The sequence below is a fragment of the Triticum aestivum genome, chromosome 5D (assembly GCF_018294505.1).
Source record: "Triticum aestivum cultivar Chinese Spring chromosome 5D, IWGSC CS RefSeq v2.1, whole genome shotgun sequence".
Taxonomy (NCBI): domain Eukaryota; kingdom Viridiplantae; phylum Streptophyta; class Magnoliopsida; order Poales; family Poaceae; genus Triticum; species Triticum aestivum.
Window position 1 is genome coordinate 565,870,619 of NC_057808.1, and position 17,604 is coordinate 565,888,222.

Here is a 17,604-nt window from a genome sequence, read left to right on the forward strand (position 1 = left end):
TACACACATACAGTTCGATGCTAAAAAAAACCCAAAAAACTGAATGAACCAAAATTACCGTCACTCCCCTCTTGACAAATAAACCTGAACCGAAGAAAATTCATCAAGTTGGGCCACACCATCTATATATCTCCAATATCAGTAAGCAAGCAGAAACATACATGGAGGCCACAACCAGCCTCTGAAGCTGCTTGGGCAAGTACCAGGCTACTCTCTTCTCTTCTGTTTCCTCCCCTCTTCACAACCTATACAATCGAATATCAGCAAGCAAGCAGGCAGGATTTAATAATACTACTACAAGCCTTTACTGGATCGGAGTAGCACAAATTAAACAAAGTCGCTTAATACAGAGGTTGATTCAATTACTTGTCTAATTCAGAGGTTGCTAGGAGTAGCTTAGCTAGAGGCCGGAGGAGAGCTGTCTAGAGCCGGAGGTCACGGAGCCGGTTCTGCGCCCTCGGCGACCCCAGCAGCTCCTCCGCCGTCACCGTCCGGTACCTCGCCTGTGAACCACTCCCGGCGTCCACCACCGGCGCGCACACCGTCGCGCCGTTCGCGCGGAAGAAGCAGGCCACCGAGATCCGGGGACCCACGTCCTTGGCCACCACGCGGTGCAGCACGTTGTGGAAGCGGCCGTTGGACACGAGCTGGAGGAAGTCGCCCACGTTCACCACCAGCGCCCCCGGCACCACCGGCACGTCCACCCACGCCGGGCCACTCCCACCCTCCTCCTCCTCCTCCACGAGCACCTGGAGGCCGCCGACGCTGTCCTGGAGCAGCACGGTGGCGAAGCTGGGGTCCGAGTGCCGGCCGGCGCCCAGCGTGAGCTCCGGCTGCGGGCACGCCGGGTAGTAGTGGGCGAACATGGTGACCGCCTCCATGCAACCGGCCTGCTCCTCCAGGTGGCCGCGCCGCACCCCCAGGGCCTCCGACAGCAGCCCGAAGAGGGACCGCCCCAGCTGCCGCATCAGCAGGGTGTAGCGCGGCACGATGCCGCTGCACGCCGGAGGGAGAGGCTCCTCCGCAGCCAGCTTGTCCGGGTCGTCCAGGTAGAGGGTGTCGCGCCACCGGGCCGCGGGCGCCTGGAAGAGGTCCGTGTTGCAGTTGTAGCGGACGCTCCTGCCCGCGTCCCGCGTGTAGTAGCGCGCCTTGGCCTCCACCGGCTCCTCGTGGAACTGCCGCACCGCCGCCAGCATCCCCGCCATGGCCGCCTCCGGCACGCCGTGCGCCACCACCTGGAAGAGGCCCACCGTCTCGGCCGCCTCCTTCACCGCGGCCACCACCTCCGCCCGGCGGCCGGAGAGGTCGATGACGGGGATGGCGACGCGGGTGGAGACGGCGTGCGGGGCGAGGGCGTCGGGGTGGTGGTGGAAGATGGCGGGGACGTGGCGGACGCCGGCGTCGGCGAGGCCCTTGGCGCCGGCCCTGGTGTCGTCGAAAGCTTGCAGGTCCCGGAGACGGTTGGCGTCGACGAAGCTCCTGCCCTCGCCGGAGTTAGCGCCGCCGCCGCCGCTCTGTCCCTCGGTGGCCATTCCTTGGTGAGGATGTTGAGGGCGAGGCAGGAGGGTTAGATCTGATCTGTAATAACCAAGATAAAGAAATGTTAGGCAGGAGGAAACCAAAAGAAATTACAGCTCGTTTGGCTCCCCTGATTTCATTTCATTTGGCTGCTGAATCTGGATTCCAAATCCAAATTTCATGTTTGGCTGCCACTAGGATTTTGAGGTCAAATCTATACGAGAACCAAAATGAGCATCTGTAAACAAATCTATACCAGAACCAAACTGTACCAGCACCAACGAACTAGCCTTTGTGCTAGGAATAAATAGGATGAATAAATCTCTACCAGCACCAACATTGACAGCTTGTTTGTTCACACATAGCAATGTTTTGCATTAAGCTGAACCATGCCAACACATAGAACTTCAACATGAGACTTTGTAAAAAGTAAATCTTTGCAATACGACAAAGGTTGACAACAACATCAAATGATCACAGTCTAGGCAAGCTTACATAAAAACTGAAGCTTTACATTATTAGCACCACCCAAGAAAGATTTTCATTGCTCAAGGATCTTCTTTTCTTCGTTCTGTTCGTTCAACATGACACTTGACCCAATATTTCCTGCAAAATATGATGAGAAATGGTGACATATGGTCTCATAGGGCACAATGGTTGTAGAAATTGCTCAAAGCGAAAGATGTGGACAGCCAAGAAGACAAATCAAAGTGTCACACGATAAGCTTTAGCTTGCAACAATCTTTACGAAGGGTAAAAAAAAACTCAACTTGATATAGAAGTTGCTCAAAGGTTAACTTGCACTTCATTTGCACAATATCATGAATCGAAAGGTAATGGCGACAAACAAACCATCAACAACCGAGTAGGTTAAGTAGGACCGAAACTAAGTCGATAAGAGACTAGATAGATGAACGAATCTATAATTAGTTACTCCTCGTGTATGAATGATGCTCAAAGCACCACAACAATACATACACGATAGGATCCCTGAGCATTTGGTACAAGGCAGGACAGAAGAAAGAGACTAGGACTAATGGTTGACCATTGTTATCTTATAAACAAAAATCCAAAAGAACTTTGCAATTTCTTCTTTGAATCTGACTGCCCAATACTACTTTATATGTGCAGTCCATTTTATGATTCCAGTTGGGCTGGCAGTTAATCATCATCAAGAGATGAGTATAACTTATTTGTGACTATGAATATATTTATGAATCAACATCTACTTTGCACTCTTGATAGTTGTGAAGTAAACAAACAGATGATGCAACAATTGCTGCAGGTGAGGCGCTATCTAACATTAGCATCAGTAGTTGAGACCAACTGAAGAAGCACTCTGATTGGAAGAGGCGAAACATACCCTGCTTGCTCCCAGACCAAGAGCTCCTTAGTCCTCCGCAGGGCAGGCGGAGCTGACTGACCGAGGGCAGGCGGAGGAATCGTCAAGAAGTCGCAGATCGGGTGGCTGAAGTGAGGCGCGCCGCTGTACAATGGGTTCGGGTTAGGGTTAGGGTTCAAGAAGAAAAACGCATGAGAGAGAGGGAGGGGGAGAAGAGAGGTGGAGGGAGAACCTAGCAGGATTTGAGAACTCAACGGCGGCGCTGCAGTCACCGGAGGCAGCACGCCATCATGCAGAAAGCTTGGCGAGTTACCGGCGAGGGGACTCGGGGGGAAGCTATTCACCGGCGTCCGAGAAGGAGGCGGCGGTGGTGGTGGATCAGAGATTTGGCGGCGGCGGTGATGGTGGGTTGCGGGGGAGGGGACGAGAGACGAGGGCGTCGGGGGAAAGGGAGCGAGTGAAATCAGCGAGAATGACCCAAACACTACCGGAAAACGGTCCTACGCCGACGGCCAAAACTATGCCGACAGCAGCCGTCGGCCTACTTGGAGCTATGCCGACAGCCTAGTCCTGGCCGTCGGCTTATCCTGGCCGTCGGGCTACCCCGATCTACGCCGACGGCAGAGAACGGTCGTCGACCTAGATGCAGAAACGCCGACAGCAGCCGTCGGCATAAGCCAGCCGTCGGCATACCTATGGGCCCGGCGACCCCGCCCAGGACCAGCGGCTAACGCCGTCAAACCTATGCCGACGGTCGGGACGGGCGGCCGTCGGCATATCTCTGCACGCCACGTCATCGATCCGCGGCCTAGATATGCCGACAGCAGCCGTCGACATAGGAGCCACGTCACCGATCCGCGGCACGGAGCCCACCTAAACCCTGCCGTCTCTATGCCGACGTCATTTTTTTATATGTGTTTTTTTACATTTGTTTTTCTGCTTTTTTACATATGTTTTAATGCTTTTTTATGTATTATATGAATATATATGTAGTTTGTAATTTTTTTCCATAGATTATGAATATATATATATATAGTTTGTATTTTTTTCGAGCACATTAATAATGTGTCGTCATGTGTTTTTGAATATAGGTCCTTATATTTTATTAAAATAAAAAACAGCTATGCCGACAGAAGTTTTGTGGCGGTTGCAAACGCCCGGCACCCGTCTCCGGAGTGTGACCCCCTCACGTCCGCGGTGTGCCCCTCTTACGGACGGCGCCGCCGCCGGCATCTGGAGGGCGGAAACAGCCGCATCGGGTCTATACGGAGGGGACGTTGCTCCCAAGTGTTTCCATGGGATGACCTACCACAATCGGGTGGTGTTGTGGCATGTCCGAAGAGGCGGCACTCATCTCCGGGGCGTGGCCCCCCTAACGGACGGCGTCGTCGCCGGCACCTGGAGGGGGGAAACAGACGCACCGGGTCTACACGGAGGGGATGTAGCTGTCGGTTTGGCCCGGATGTTGCTCCCAGGTGTCCCTCTGTGCTGACCTGACACAACCGGGTGGAGAGGTCCACTGGTCAAAGCCCGCCCGTGGGAAGTCAAAGGGCTAGATCTCGTGGTCAACCGCTCCAGGGTTAGGCGGGACGGGGGCCCTGGGGGTAGCAATGCCACCGGAGCGTCGCACCGGCCCCTCATACATGGGGGGTGGTGTTGTGGCATGTCCGAAGAGGCGGCACGCGTCTCCGGGGGGTGCCCCCCCTCACGGACGGCGATGACACGGTAGTAGACGTTCTGCGGTAACGGTGCGGCGTGAATATTATTAAACATTCGGATCGCGATAAAATCATGAGTTTTTTACACGACGTGGGAACATGTGCTATAGGAACGAGGGTAATTTTTCATAATTTTTGATGATGGAGAAGTATCTGAACAATTCCCTCTACGCGGATTGCCCTTCGCATGTCTACGACTGTGGCCGGCGGCCTCCGTGGGCTAGCATGCCGCCAATCTTGCGTACGCGGCTTCTCACAAGTTTGAAGGTGCTGTGGCGGTTGCAAACGCCCGGCACGCGTCTCCGGGGCGTGGCCTCCTAGCTCACGGACGGTGCCGTCGCCGGCACCTGGAGGGGGGAAACGGACGCGTCGGGTCTACACGGAGGGGATGTAGCTGTGGGTTTGGCCCGGATGTTGCTCCCAGATGTAGGCATATAAGGCCTTTGTCGAGCATAGGAATCTCGAGGTGCGAGAGTACTTGCAACGAGTGAAGGCAAACGATGATTACAACCGTCAGATGATGGCGGTTAGTTTTGCCCTCTTAAAACCAAGCTAAATTTTTGCACTTTCATTCCTTCTGACCTTCTAGTTCGCTTGTTTAACTAACATCCAGGCTATGTTGGCGTCTTGGAGTAACCGCACGGATCCACCACAAATGGGACCCCCACCACCACCTGCGGGAGAACCCCCACACGTGCCCACGTTCGATGAATGGGTGGCACTAGGCAGTGATAGTCCGGTTAGTACATTTGCCTAACTACTGACAAACTAGTTCTCATTCATTCAACACTATCATATCATATTTACCGTTAGAATCTTCTCTCAAACATGTAGGGGACCAGTGGCTCGACTCCTGCTCCATCGACCCCAGTCGCTCCGATCTTCCAGAGTGATGGTGGTCGCGGTGGCTGTTTTGGCGGTGGCGATTTTGGCGGAGGTGGTCTTGGTGGTTTTGGCGGAGGTGGTCTTGGTGGTGGTGGTTTTGGCGGAGGTGGTCTTGCTTGATGTCGATGATGATTCCGTGCATGTGGCCGTCATGCCATACCTTTCATGTTCCTACTTTTATGATGTTCCATGTCTTGCACTACTTTTATGTTCATGAACTTTCGCCGGTGATGATCTTTAGATGATGAACTTGAGTATGTTTAAATGATGATGATGAACTTGAGTATGTTTAGATGATGAACTGTCATATTTCTTCATAATCCCATATTATTCTGCTTTGAAATGTTGTCAAATGAATTGAAAAAGAGAAAACAGGGAAAATAAAAAACCAAAAAAAAAACTATGCCTACGGCAAAGCCGTCGGCATATATAAGCCCAGGACTTCCTAGGATGCGCCACGTGGCAGAGCTATGCCTACGGCAAAGCCGTCGGCATAGATACGACACGTGGCAAGGCTATGCCTACGGCAAAGCCGTCGGCATAGATTTCATCTATGCCTACGGCTTTGCCGTAGGCATAGCCCTGCCACCAGGAGGCACCAGGGAGTGCCACGTGGCAGAGGTATGCCGACGGCCAAGCCGTCGGCATACCTCTGCCACATGGCATTCCGTGGATCGTTAGCTCTTTTGACGGCGCCGTCCGTTGCCGTCAGGCGAAAAATACTACGCCGACGGTCTGACAAGACTACGCTGACGTGATCTACTCCGACGGGACTATGCCGACGGCAGCCGTAGGCATAGATCTATGCCGACGGCAAAGGACCTATGCCGACGGCCCTGGGCTGTAGGCATAGGGCGCGAGTCCGGTAGTGAAATGGATTTGGGGATAGGCAAAGTTTACATCCTCTGGAATCATTGAATGAAATCCATCCCTAATTCTAATTCTGTGGCAACCAAACGAGTAGATTTCGAAATTCGCAAATGAAATCCATCAAATCTGACCCAAATGATGGGTACCAAACGAGCAGATTAATGGGTTGTTAATAGCATGGTGTTGGCGAAAGACCATTCTATGCCAAGTTGTTAGTTGACCAAGGTTGTATAATTGTTATTTAAATGCTAACTAACCATCGGAGTTGGCGGAAGGTGGACGGATTCCATTGGCCGAAAGTAGCTTTGGCCGGCTTGGTTAATATTTTGAAGTTAATAGAGATGGACATTTCAAGACATGGTTGAATGCACAACTTCCGCATCAGTGTCCACGGATTGCTCCACATCGGTCCATGGACGGATGCAGTGTCCGGTTTGGGGATAGCGTTCAAGATGCCCTAAGCTCATGCCATATTAGCTATCCCAGTTCACCTGATTTCATTGATTCTTTTGTCATGATTTGTCTTGTTGTTTTTGCTTGTGTTGTTTCATGACTTCTAAGCCTGATTTTTGACTTGCCACTGTTTAGGATAAGTCAATTTTTCCTTTGGCTGGATTTTTGACATGCCCCTCTTTGGAGTAAGTCGCTTTTTTCTTGGATTTTTGACTTGCCCATTTTTGGGATAGGTCAATTTTTCCTTTGGCTGGATTTTTGACTTGCCCATTTTTGGGGTACGTCGCTTTTTCCTTAGGTTGGAATTTTGACTTGCCCCTGTTTGATGTAAGTCATTTTTTTTCTTTGGATGGATTTTTTACATGCCCCTCTGTGGGGTAAGTCGCCATTTCTATTGCGCTCGAAGCCCATTACACATTGCATGTTTTTTGCATTATTTTTATATTACTTTTCATTATGTTTTTTTTCTTTTTTTACATGGATATTTTTATCCTCATTTTAGTTAAATGTAAATCACCTAAAAACATATTTTCAGCTAGTCGATTTTTTGGCTGTTGATTTTTGCTTTGAGATTCATGCTTCTTTTTCTCTTATGTTTCGTGAGTTGTTTTGGATTGGGTTTTGTGACTGACCACATATTGTTGGTCAGTCAATTTCTTAAAGGGCTGAAGTCATTACCTATGCGACCCATCCCTCCCCTCTCTCCCTTTGTTTTGTTTTTATTTTATTTATGTTTGTTTGTTCTTTATTGATCTATTTTTTTATTTTGTGGGTTTTTTTGGGATTTTAGGTAAGTATAAATGCATACACACATGTACTATAAAAATGCAAAAAATTGCACTATTATATGATTACGCTTTGCATACTTAAAAAAGGTGCAATCTCCTGCAAAGTTGTGTGAAAGGTGTTTTTCATTTTCTTTCTTTCGAAAGGGTAATACCAATGTCACCAAATCATTGTTCCTTATAAAACCCCATTATTTATTTATTTTTAGTTATTTTTACTTATTTCTTCTTCAAGGGTAATACCAATGCCACTGGTTTTTCCTCTTTAGAATACTTGTTTTGCAAAACTCTCACTGGTATATGTTTATTCTTGTATATCTGAAAAAGCGAATTTTTTGTGTATATTGTGTGAAAATTGTGTCATTTTTTGTTATTGATTTTTTTTCTTAAGGGTACTATCAATGCCACTAACTCATTCTTCCTAAGAAAACCTCATTATATTTATTTTGTTTCAGCTTTTATTTTATTTTCCTTCTTCTTCAATGGTAATAATGGTCATACGAATGCCACTAATTCATTCTTTCTTGGAAAACTTCAGTATTTGATTTCGTTAAGTTTTCATTTCATTTCATTTCTTCTTTAAGGGTAATACCAACACAACTAATTCATTCCTTAATAAGAAACTTCTCTTTTGCAAAACTTCATGATTATCTACGTATTCTTGCATATTATATAAAAAAGCAATTTCTAAGTAAACTTTATGCGAATTTTGTCATTAGTTGTTTCGATTTTGTTTTCTTTCTAAAGGATACTACCAATGCCACTAATTCATTCTTCCTTAGAAAACTATATTATTTTGAATTGTTTTTTTTCATTCTTTCTTAGTAAATCTTCATTATTTTGATTATGTTTTAGTTTTTATTTAATGGTAATATTAGTGCCACAAATTGATTCTTTCTTAGATTACCTCATAATTTTGATCTTGCTTCTTTTTTCATTTTCTTTTTTCTTGAAGGGTAATACGAAAGCCACTAATTCATTCTTTCCTAGAAAATTTTAGTTCTTTGATTTGTTTTATTTTATATTTTATATTTTATTTTCTTTCTTCTTTAGTGGTAATACAAATGCCACTAATTCATTCCTTCTCAGTAAACCTATTTATTGCGCAACTTTCACTATTATATCCTCATTCTTGCATTTTACCCGAAAGCGCAATTTTTGTGTAAATTGCGTGCAAATTTTGTCATTATTTGATTAAATTTTCAATTATAAAATTGTTTGTATAGAAAACTCAATTGAAAGCATGGAAAGAATGCTTAGGAAATAGGAGGAGTTTTGTGGTTGGAAGAAAGCTATGTCTCACTGTAAAGATGATCTGTTGCAATATCTATGTAGGTGTAGCATTTTAATTCCATACTAATAAAAAACTCAAAATAATTAAAAAAACAAAATGATAATTGGTAGTAAAGAAATAAAAGACCCAAAATGATAAAATACTACTAATAATAAAGACTAAAATGTAATATAAAAGGTTCATTAAATACTTAAAACACTTGATAAAATGAAAAAAAATGTTTCTAGCGCAACATCAGTTGGCACGCCAGCAATTGCTAATTAACTACGGCGTGTATACCACCCCGATGTCACCGGTATCTTCCAACGGGTGAGTACAGCTGGGCCAACATTTTTTTGACATGTTAACAAAATCCAACGCCAACACTAACCATATAAAGTTGATGTACTAAATAAGCCAACACAACCACTATTTGGAAAAAGTATTGTTGGCTTTGGTTGAAAATGGCACGCCACTAACGAAAGTTGCAGCTAGCCATTTTTCCATTAGTGAGTGACTTACTCAAATTTTAAATTCATTCACCTTACCTCTAGCCAGTCCGATAACTAATTGAGTGCTTCCTTGTAGCAACTATTCTAAAATTTATACTGATTCTTAAGACTAATTACATGGGATTTATAAATAATTAATTTCTTGTTGATTTACTTTTTGCAGATTTTTAGGAAACTAGCTTTGGATTTAAAGTACCTAATAACTCTAGGAAATTTTGATTCCACCCTATATAGTATACTTCCTGATATTAAGCAATAACTGACAACTATTTCCAGGGAAGCCTCTCCACAGTGAACTGACTCATTCCTCCGATTGGGCGAAGCGAGCGAACAAATTGGTTCGCTGGGGGAGCAAACCAGCGCGACCCCCCGCCCCATAGGGGAGCAAATTGCAAATAGTCGTGAGTTATTGCCATGAACATTTTTTCTTTATTTTTGCCATAGACTCTTAATATTAATAATGTCATGCTCCTGATAGTAAAAATGCCATGCAATTAATATAAAAAATAAAAATGCCATGCTCTTAATAATAAAATTTTGATGACAACAAAAATTAAAATACCCATACTGTGTATTTTTATTGTCAAAAAAAAAAACCACACAAAACAAGTTACTGTGATTAAAAAATTAAATCTGCCATGCCATTTAAAAAAATAAATATACCATTCTACAGATTATCGCAAAACATAAAAAATGCAATGGCAAAAACATCAAAAAGTTTGCCATGAATACTTTATAGCTAAAAACCAATGCCAAGTTATCGCAAAACATTTTGAATATAAAAAACTCAATTTAATTAATTTTTAAAATGTTCACCACAAAGTTGAAAAATGTTAAACATAGTGTAAATGCTTTGTTACCATATCTTTTAAAATAGTGTAAATGTTTTTAAATGCCGGCGGCCTGGATCTGGCAGGGGCGTCGCGGGTCCGGCGAGGTGGGCTGCTCGGGATCCCTCGGGCGGCAGCGGCGGCCTGTTGCTCTTGGGCAGTGGTGGTTCATGCTTCAGGAGGTCGGTGCTGGCGTTTGTCTCTCCGGCTTGTCGTGACGGTGCGGATCCGGTAGGCGGTGGTGGATGTCGTTCGACGGAGCGCAGGTGTAGGGAGCCGACTTGGTCCGCACGGGTGCAAGCTTATGCGTTAGTGCTCTTCTCCCTTGTTGCGTTGTGGTAGCGTTGATCCAAGGTTGCTCGTCGGGCGTCGCCGTGCCGTCATACAGATCGACACCATTGACCACGGACATGGCGTTGTTCGAGCGTGCTCGCGGTGGCCGTCGGTAGTCACCGGGTTGTCTCCCCCCTGGTCAACCGGGACCGGATGGGGATACAGGCGTGGGTGCTTCCTACTGTGGAGGTGCCGACCCAAACCCGATGGCTGATGCCGGACTAGGAGTGAAAGATGGTCCCTTTCACTCTTACTACTGTGGTCGGGTGCTCGTGACGAAGATGGTCGGCGGTTCCTAGGGGCATGCATGCCGGGCCGGCGGCCCCGGACGGCGGGCCTCATGGTTGGCTTTTCTGGCAGGCTTCATGGTGGCGGTGGTGGCTCCATCTTTAGGTCATGAGGGCGACTAGGGATGTAGTGGCGGGAGGCCCAGGACTGCTCTGGCAGTGCCCAGATTTGGGGTGGGCAAGTTTGACCCTCGTTGTGGTAGTGGCGGGGTCTCCTCGTGGCGGTGTAGGCGAGTGACCGAGTGAAAGCTCCACGCTTCTGGCACCGACGACGGCGACGCCTGTGGGTGCTCTTGCTTTTTGAAGACGGCGTCGTGGACCCCATACCAGTGCCATGGCTCACGGAAAAATCGTTGTTTGTTCTCAGACTCGGCAACGGCGACGCTTCGCGCCGTAACCCTCCTGGGGGCGTTGTCTTTGAGCTCAGGGGTCCCTGTCCGTGCCTCGGCGAGGTGTCAGGCTTGTTCTAGGCTTATGTTTTATCTGTTGATCTGCTGTGTAAGGGGGCCTCCCCATCATACTGTATCGTTCGGTCATGTACTCTGGTTTGTTGCTTTATTTATAAAGCGGGGCGAAAGCCTATTTCGAGAGAAAACGCCCAGAAAAAAACCCTGCGCCGACGACGATAGGCGAGATATGGCACTGGGGCCCCGTTGGTACTAAACAGAATCATCTATATATAGATTCGAACAAATGCTAGTGCATTTCTGCATGCCCGTGTATGAATGCTTTGTGTTGTGTGGCATCCCATAGTTAACCGTCGCACATTCTTCTCCAAAGAAAAAGAAAGAGTTAAGCGTCGCACACGACCGGCGGGGCGGGGCGACAAGGAGCGGCCAAACCACGCTATCCTAATCGTCAATCATCATCACGACTTTCCACCGAATCACAATCACGTGCGGGCCCACACTCACACTCACACACGGGCAGGGGCATTTCCGTCACCCAAATCTATCTCCTTCCACCCACACAGTCGCCATCGCCACTCCTCTCCATCTCCGACCCATCGCTCTCCACCAGTCCACGCGCCCCCCCTAAACAATGGCGGCCGACGACGCCGCCGACGCGCCGCCGGCCAAGCCCCCTCCACCGCCGCAGGACACAGCCGCCGGCGCCGAGGCCCTGGCGGCCTACCTGGGCGTGGCCTTCGCGCTCTTCCTCGCCTCGCTCCCGGGCGGCGCCGCCGGCGCGCGCCACGTCGCGTCGCTGCAGTCGCGGGGCCGGGTCCTGGCCACGCGCCTGCTGGCCGCCGAGGACCAGCTGCGCCAGCTGCGGGCCCGCCGGCGCGAGGACGCCCGGGCCAACGCGCGCGCCGCCGAGATCTTCGCGGGCCACCGCGCGTCGTGGGCCGAGGCCGAGCGCCGCCTGCTGGCCCGCGCCGCGGCCGCCAGCGACGAGGCCGCCAACCTCCGCGCGCGCCTCGCCGACGCCGAGGCCCAGGCCGCCGCGCTCCGGGCCCGCGCCGACCGCCTCGAGCGCGACGCCGCCGACCGCGACGGGCTGCTCAGCGCGCTCCTCGCCGCCACCGGCAACGGCGCCGGGCAGGACGAGCCCGCTGCGCGGGAGCAGCGGCAGCGTCAGTTGGATCCGGCCGAGGGTTACGGCGACACCGACGCGGAGGCCCTGGCCGCGGCCGCCGCGCTCTACGCCCAGCAGCGGCAGCAGCAGGACGGCTTCGGCGGCGGCGACGACTTCTACACCTCCTCCTCGTCCTCCGCGGCGGCGGCGTCGGGAATGCCGCCCTGGATGGACTCGCGCTCCAAAGGGTGGCAGGTAAGCCGACAAAAAGTTCCCCCATTGACCTCTCTTCTGCCATGATTCCACCATGGAAGTGCGCGTCTTCTTTAGTAGTAGAATTAAACTCTGAAGAAGGCAAACGTATTAGTAATGTCAACCAATGGATACTCCATCGAATCCGGTGCTGCTTTTAAACATCATAAAATCATTTTGAAAACTGCTCCTCCTACATCATCCTGGTAGAAATTTGTAGTAGAAACACCTGGATTAATTGCAGATTTTGGCCCTGCTCCTATCAGTTATGTTTGGTTGATGCTCCATGCTAAACACACTACTATCCTGCACTGGTAGGTCTGCACACACATTTTTCCAGGAGCGATAGTGATAGTGATAGTGATACCCCTGAATCTCCATGAGCAAAGTGACATGCATGTCGTATCCATGATACAACAGACAAATGACCACTTTGACAGCAGCCCCTTGGATCAATTAGGATCCATCTTGGGCACTGTTTCTGTGGGGTGGGGGCACCCTTGCATCTGCATCCAACACAGACTCTCATCTGGCTCATTTCTTGACCTGCCCATGGTAACAGTGCCCTGTAAGATGATTAGTCCAGTACTGCACCAAGATCATCATAGGCTGCTGGCCATGGTTTTTAGCTCCATCTCTTCTTGGTATAATACCATGTCATGTATTCGTTCAGCCTAAATCCATGTACAAGTTTGGGGGGCCTTGTTGAAAACATAGATAAACTACTGCCAAACATCAGTTGATGCCTTCTACCGAAGAAAAAAGTTCATGCCCGTACGCAGTTTCATATTTGATTTTTTTGTTTCATTGGGTACTCACTTGATGTGTGCGCATCATTTCTATTTCCACTGATTTGTTGTGCCCAGGATGTTGCGTGACATAATGTTCAGCAGTGATAGCTGTCACTGCAATTTACTCTTTGTTTCGAAATAATTGGAAGAAAATAGTTTTGAAAAACTGTTGTTTTGAACCCACACTGTCGTTCAGTTGCTCTTTCTATAGTACATAGCCTGCAAAGCTGCCATTAAGGCTACCAACCATATTGTGAATTTGTCCAAACGAGTTGCAGTGACATAGCTCAAACGTGATCTACAAGAACCAGTGATGCGGTTAAGAATATGTGATGACATGGGGAGATCAAGTGGACACATACTAGCGGTATCTCGAGGTATCCAAAGAATAAGAGTTATGAGTGGACACTCTAACTTGACTTTGCTTTGTATGGAGTACGTGGTGGGCTATAAGCCTATCAGACTAGGAGGATAGAGACAAAATTTGTAGAAATAACTCAACTAATTGCAGATTTTTCCTATGCTCCATGATATCTCAACTTATCAGTTTTGACAACTTTGACAGCAGCCCCTTGGATCAATTAGGATCCTGTCACTGTTTCTGTGGAGTGGGGGCACCCTTGCATCTACATCCAACAAAGCTACCTGAAAGAATCTCATCTGGCCCTTTTCTAGACCTGTATGGTGGTCACAGACTCACAGGCATCCTGGTGTTTGCTCATGTTAACAGTGCCCTGTATTGTAAGATGAGTAGTTGAGCACTGCACCAAGATCATCATAGGGCTGCTGACCTTAGTTACTGTACAGGAAGAAAACCCATATTTTTTTTTGCTCTGCCTTTTCTCAGCATAATGCCATGTCATGTATTCCTTCAGTCTATTTCTTACGAACTAGTTTTGGTGCCTTGTTGAAATATAGATAAACCACTGCCACACAGCAGTTCATGCCTTGTTTGGGACTAAAGGCTTTGTTGTTGTTGCCTTTTATGACTGCACATGCATTTATCAAAGAAAAAATTTCACGCCCATATCCAGCGGAAAAGACCCTGACTACAACCGATCTGCCCTTTACTAGAAGTTTTTTATTTGATTCTGTTGTTTTATTGAGTACTCATTAGATGTTCACGCAACATTTCTGCTTCCACCGATTGTGTGTGCAAGAATAAACAGTAGTTCATTCTTCGTCGGACCCTTCCCCGGACCCTGCGCAAGCGGGAGCTACATGCACCGGGCTGCCCAAATATTTAGACAAAGATTTGAACTAAAGCATTAGAAACTGTTGTTTTGGACCCACACTGTCATTTGGTTGCTCTTTCTGCCATTAAGGCTATCGACCAAATTGTGAATTTGTCCAAACGTGTTGCGATGCCATAGTTCAAATGTGATCTACGAGAACCAGTGGTGCTTGGAGAACTGAAGGTTAAAAAATATGCTACTGTTGGTTCTGTACTTGTGTAAAGTGCAAATTGCTCAATGTTCCTATAAAATCTAGTATGGCAACACAGATGTGCATGTATGCTCTCCCTGTTTGCAATTTCTCTCATGTTTGTCAAAATACTCCCTCTGTCCCAAAATAAGTGTCTCAACTTTGTACTAACTTTAGTACAAAATTGTACTAAGGTTGAGACACTTATTTTGGGACGGAGGGAGTATTACATATATCTACAGTGACAGAATAATGGTAATCTTGCGTTTCTTCACACAGGACGAATTTGGTTTTCTGCTCTGTAGGTTCATTAGCAATGATGATATATAGACCTTATATGTATTCCATAAGCTTGTATTGATAGAGATACAGAGTTATTTGTTGGACTTCCAAGTTACAAATTTCGCTAGATTAACTTTGTAATGATCCATACATAAAACCTTATTAGGTCTTACAGCCTGTAAGCTCCTATGGTGTTTGTTCTTTGCTGTCATATTCTTTTCTTTCCTTTGTGTAAACTGCGAACTCTTTTCTTGACCTTTCCTTCCCTATGCTCCGTTCCACTTGTCCCAAATAAACATTAAGAGTCACCTCGCTATTCGTTGCTCAACATTTACCTCTGTTCTCAAGTATGCAGTGCCAAAAATGCAAAAAAAGAGTGAATAAAATCAGCAACTTTCTTGGATATAGTTAATCAACTCAGTTAAGGATGATTCACAATCTGGTTCAAGATAGTCACTTGAACTGAAACAGCATCAGCCAAGGAGTATCTGGTTCTCAGCAATTTCATTCTTCATTTTAGATAGGGCTATGGCTGGCAAGCTACTTGTTTTCCTGGTTCAGACTCAGCTAAAGTACACTCAATAACTAAACTTGATTGTGAGGTTTCTTATCTCAACTGTTCTACATATTAAAAAAAAAAAATCTTCCTTGCTCGTATTGAACAAAATATGTCTTTGCATAAACAGTGATACATAAAACAAAAGGCACATTCCATTTTATATTTTCTTGTAATTATGTGTATCAGCTCGTGCCATTGACGACGCCTAACATTAAGATTTGGAGAAAGCGGTGGCTCAGTTAGGCTAATAGAGCATTGTTGGACTGTGACCTGTTTTGCCCCTTTAATCACTCATTTTAACTTGCGTCTTGCAGGACATGAAGTACGAATCGGTTGAGTCAGTGTACAACACAAAGCATGCCGTACCACGGTAAGTATTTAACTGAGGCACGTCGTTTTGTAAAGAAGCAGCTGAATAAACACTACTTGTTCTTTGTTGTTTACAAATCATCTTTTTTTCGCCAGGAGAGAATCACCATGGAAGGTGGATGTGGAATCGTCAGGAGTTCCTGCAAAGCTTCGGCAGCTTGAGCAGGAGTTAATTAATCTGGAGAAGGTTGGAAATGGAGATCTATCCAAGATCCCGTTGGTGCTGAGGAAGCAAGTAAAGAGATACCAAACTCTTGCTGGGAAGATTGAGGATCTTTGCAAGCGAATGGTAGGTTTTACTTTTATCATCTGACATGGCATATGCTTACTGCTCTCCGTAGCACATGCAGTCTATATAGCCTAGCTTGGTAGTACCGCATACCTGTTATATAAACGCATAATCCAACATATGATGTGATTAACATCTTTGTTACCTGACTATTTATGCATTGCTAAAGGTAAACACAGCAATGACCTCAGTGTGATACTAGCTTGTAAGCTAACTGTTACACTAGTTCATGGTAGTAGGGGATAGTTTCATATTGGGGCAATTGTTTCCTGGCTCTATTGCATGACTCTTGAGGCAGTATAGTCTGACTCCTTCCTATTGCTATTTAACCGGTTGCAATAAGAAAAACTAACCTATTATGTATTTGTGCAGCAAGCGAACGACCCTTGTGATTCGACACTCAACTCGGAGTTCAGAACACAGCGGCAAACAGAGTACTTGCTGGAGGCATTCCACCTTCAGCACCGAGCAGCTGAAACAAGGCAGAAGCTCGGCACAGTGCAAGCAGAGACCGCGAAAAGCAGCTTCGGCGATGAGCTGCCAGCAGAAGCCAAAGTGAGCACAAGAAGAGCACTAAGTTCAGTCAGGAACAACTTCAAGGAAATCCAGCGAAGCCTGGAGATTTGGCTGGCGAGGATCCTCGGAGACCTCGAGGGCATGCTGGCGAGGGACGGGGCATCCCGGATAAGAGAGTGCATTCTGTCTCCCTACGCTTCTGCTGTTCGATGAGCCGGGCTGCTATGGAGCGTTTCTGACTTCATTCATCGATGTGTGCACTACATTGAGGCACCGTCGTCAGGTAAGTTACGGAATGCAGATTCAGCATGTGAGGCCATCAGGCTCCCTGTGTTTTATGGGATGCAAATCAACCCTTGGTAAATGTGAAGAGGGGTGATCTAAGACCATGTCAAACCTCAGATCTCACATGTTGATCCAACCCTCCACAATCCCATCTCTGTCTCCTCTCAGTATCAAGGTTTGACACGGATTCCGGTCATGTTTTAGATCACTTCTCTTCACATTTTATCAAGATTACTAGTGTCAAGAACACCGCGGGACGAGGGTGCATCCAGTTTGCGGGCTCGTGGTGTTTATGTCCCTTGCCGTAGTTGATTTGGGTAGCAGTTGTATACATGTGGTATGTGCTTATGATTTCTGGTGGATTCATCATATTACTGTATGCCTGTATGTAGCACATTTCTTTGATGCACAGAATTGTACCAGCCTTTGTTATTAGTCTATAAGATTATTACTGATGGATATTGCCATGTTAGTTGTATGCCTGTTAGCACTGCATAAATAAACAAATGTAC

General features: G+C 47.0%; 2 protein-coding genes across 2 annotated transcripts; one reads left to right on the plus strand and one right to left on the minus strand.

Annotated features, from left to right (window-relative positions):
* Nucleotides 1–110: 110 nt before the first annotated feature.
* On the minus strand, nucleotides 111–1,657 carry LOC123126284 (DIBOA-glucoside dioxygenase BX6). Its single transcript, XM_044546646.1, has 2 exons — nucleotides 367–1,657; nucleotides 111–245 (listed from the first exon to the last, which is right to left on the minus strand). Exon 1 carries the CDS (start codon nucleotides 1,530–1,532, stop codon nucleotides 423–425), a length of 1,110 nt encoding a protein of 369 aa, XP_044402581.1. The 5' UTR covers nucleotides 1,533–1,657; the 3' UTR covers nucleotides 111–245; nucleotides 367–422.
* A 9,889-nt stretch (nucleotides 1,658–11,546) lies between these two features.
* Nucleotides 11,547–17,559, plus strand: LOC123123962 (uncharacterized). The gene is made up of 4 exons (XM_044544624.1): nucleotides 11,547–12,579; nucleotides 15,948–16,003; nucleotides 16,099–16,291; nucleotides 16,664–17,559. Exons 1-4 carry the CDS (start codon nucleotides 11,848–11,850, stop codon nucleotides 17,018–17,020), a joined length of 1,338 nt encoding a protein of 445 aa, XP_044400559.1. The 5' UTR covers nucleotides 11,547–11,847; the 3' UTR covers nucleotides 17,021–17,559.
* The last annotated feature ends 45 nt before the right edge of the window (nucleotides 17,560–17,604 follow it).

Coding starts and splice junctions, on each gene's coding strand:
- LOC123123962 (XM_044544624.1), top strand. CDS start 11,848: ATGGCGGCCGACGACGCCGCCGACGCGCCGCCGGCCAAGCCCCCTCCA. Junction 16,004..16,098: donor ACAAAGCATGCCGTACCACG/GTAAGTATTTAA, acceptor TTTTTTCGCCAG/GAGAGAATCACCATGGAAGG. Junction 16,292..16,663: donor AGGATCTTTGCAAGCGAATG/GTAGGTTTTACT, acceptor GTATTTGTGCAG/CAAGCGAACGACCCTTGTGA.
- LOC123126284 (XM_044546646.1), bottom strand. CDS start 1,532: ATGGCCACCGAGGGACAGAGCGGCGGCGGCGGCGCTAACTCCGGCGAG.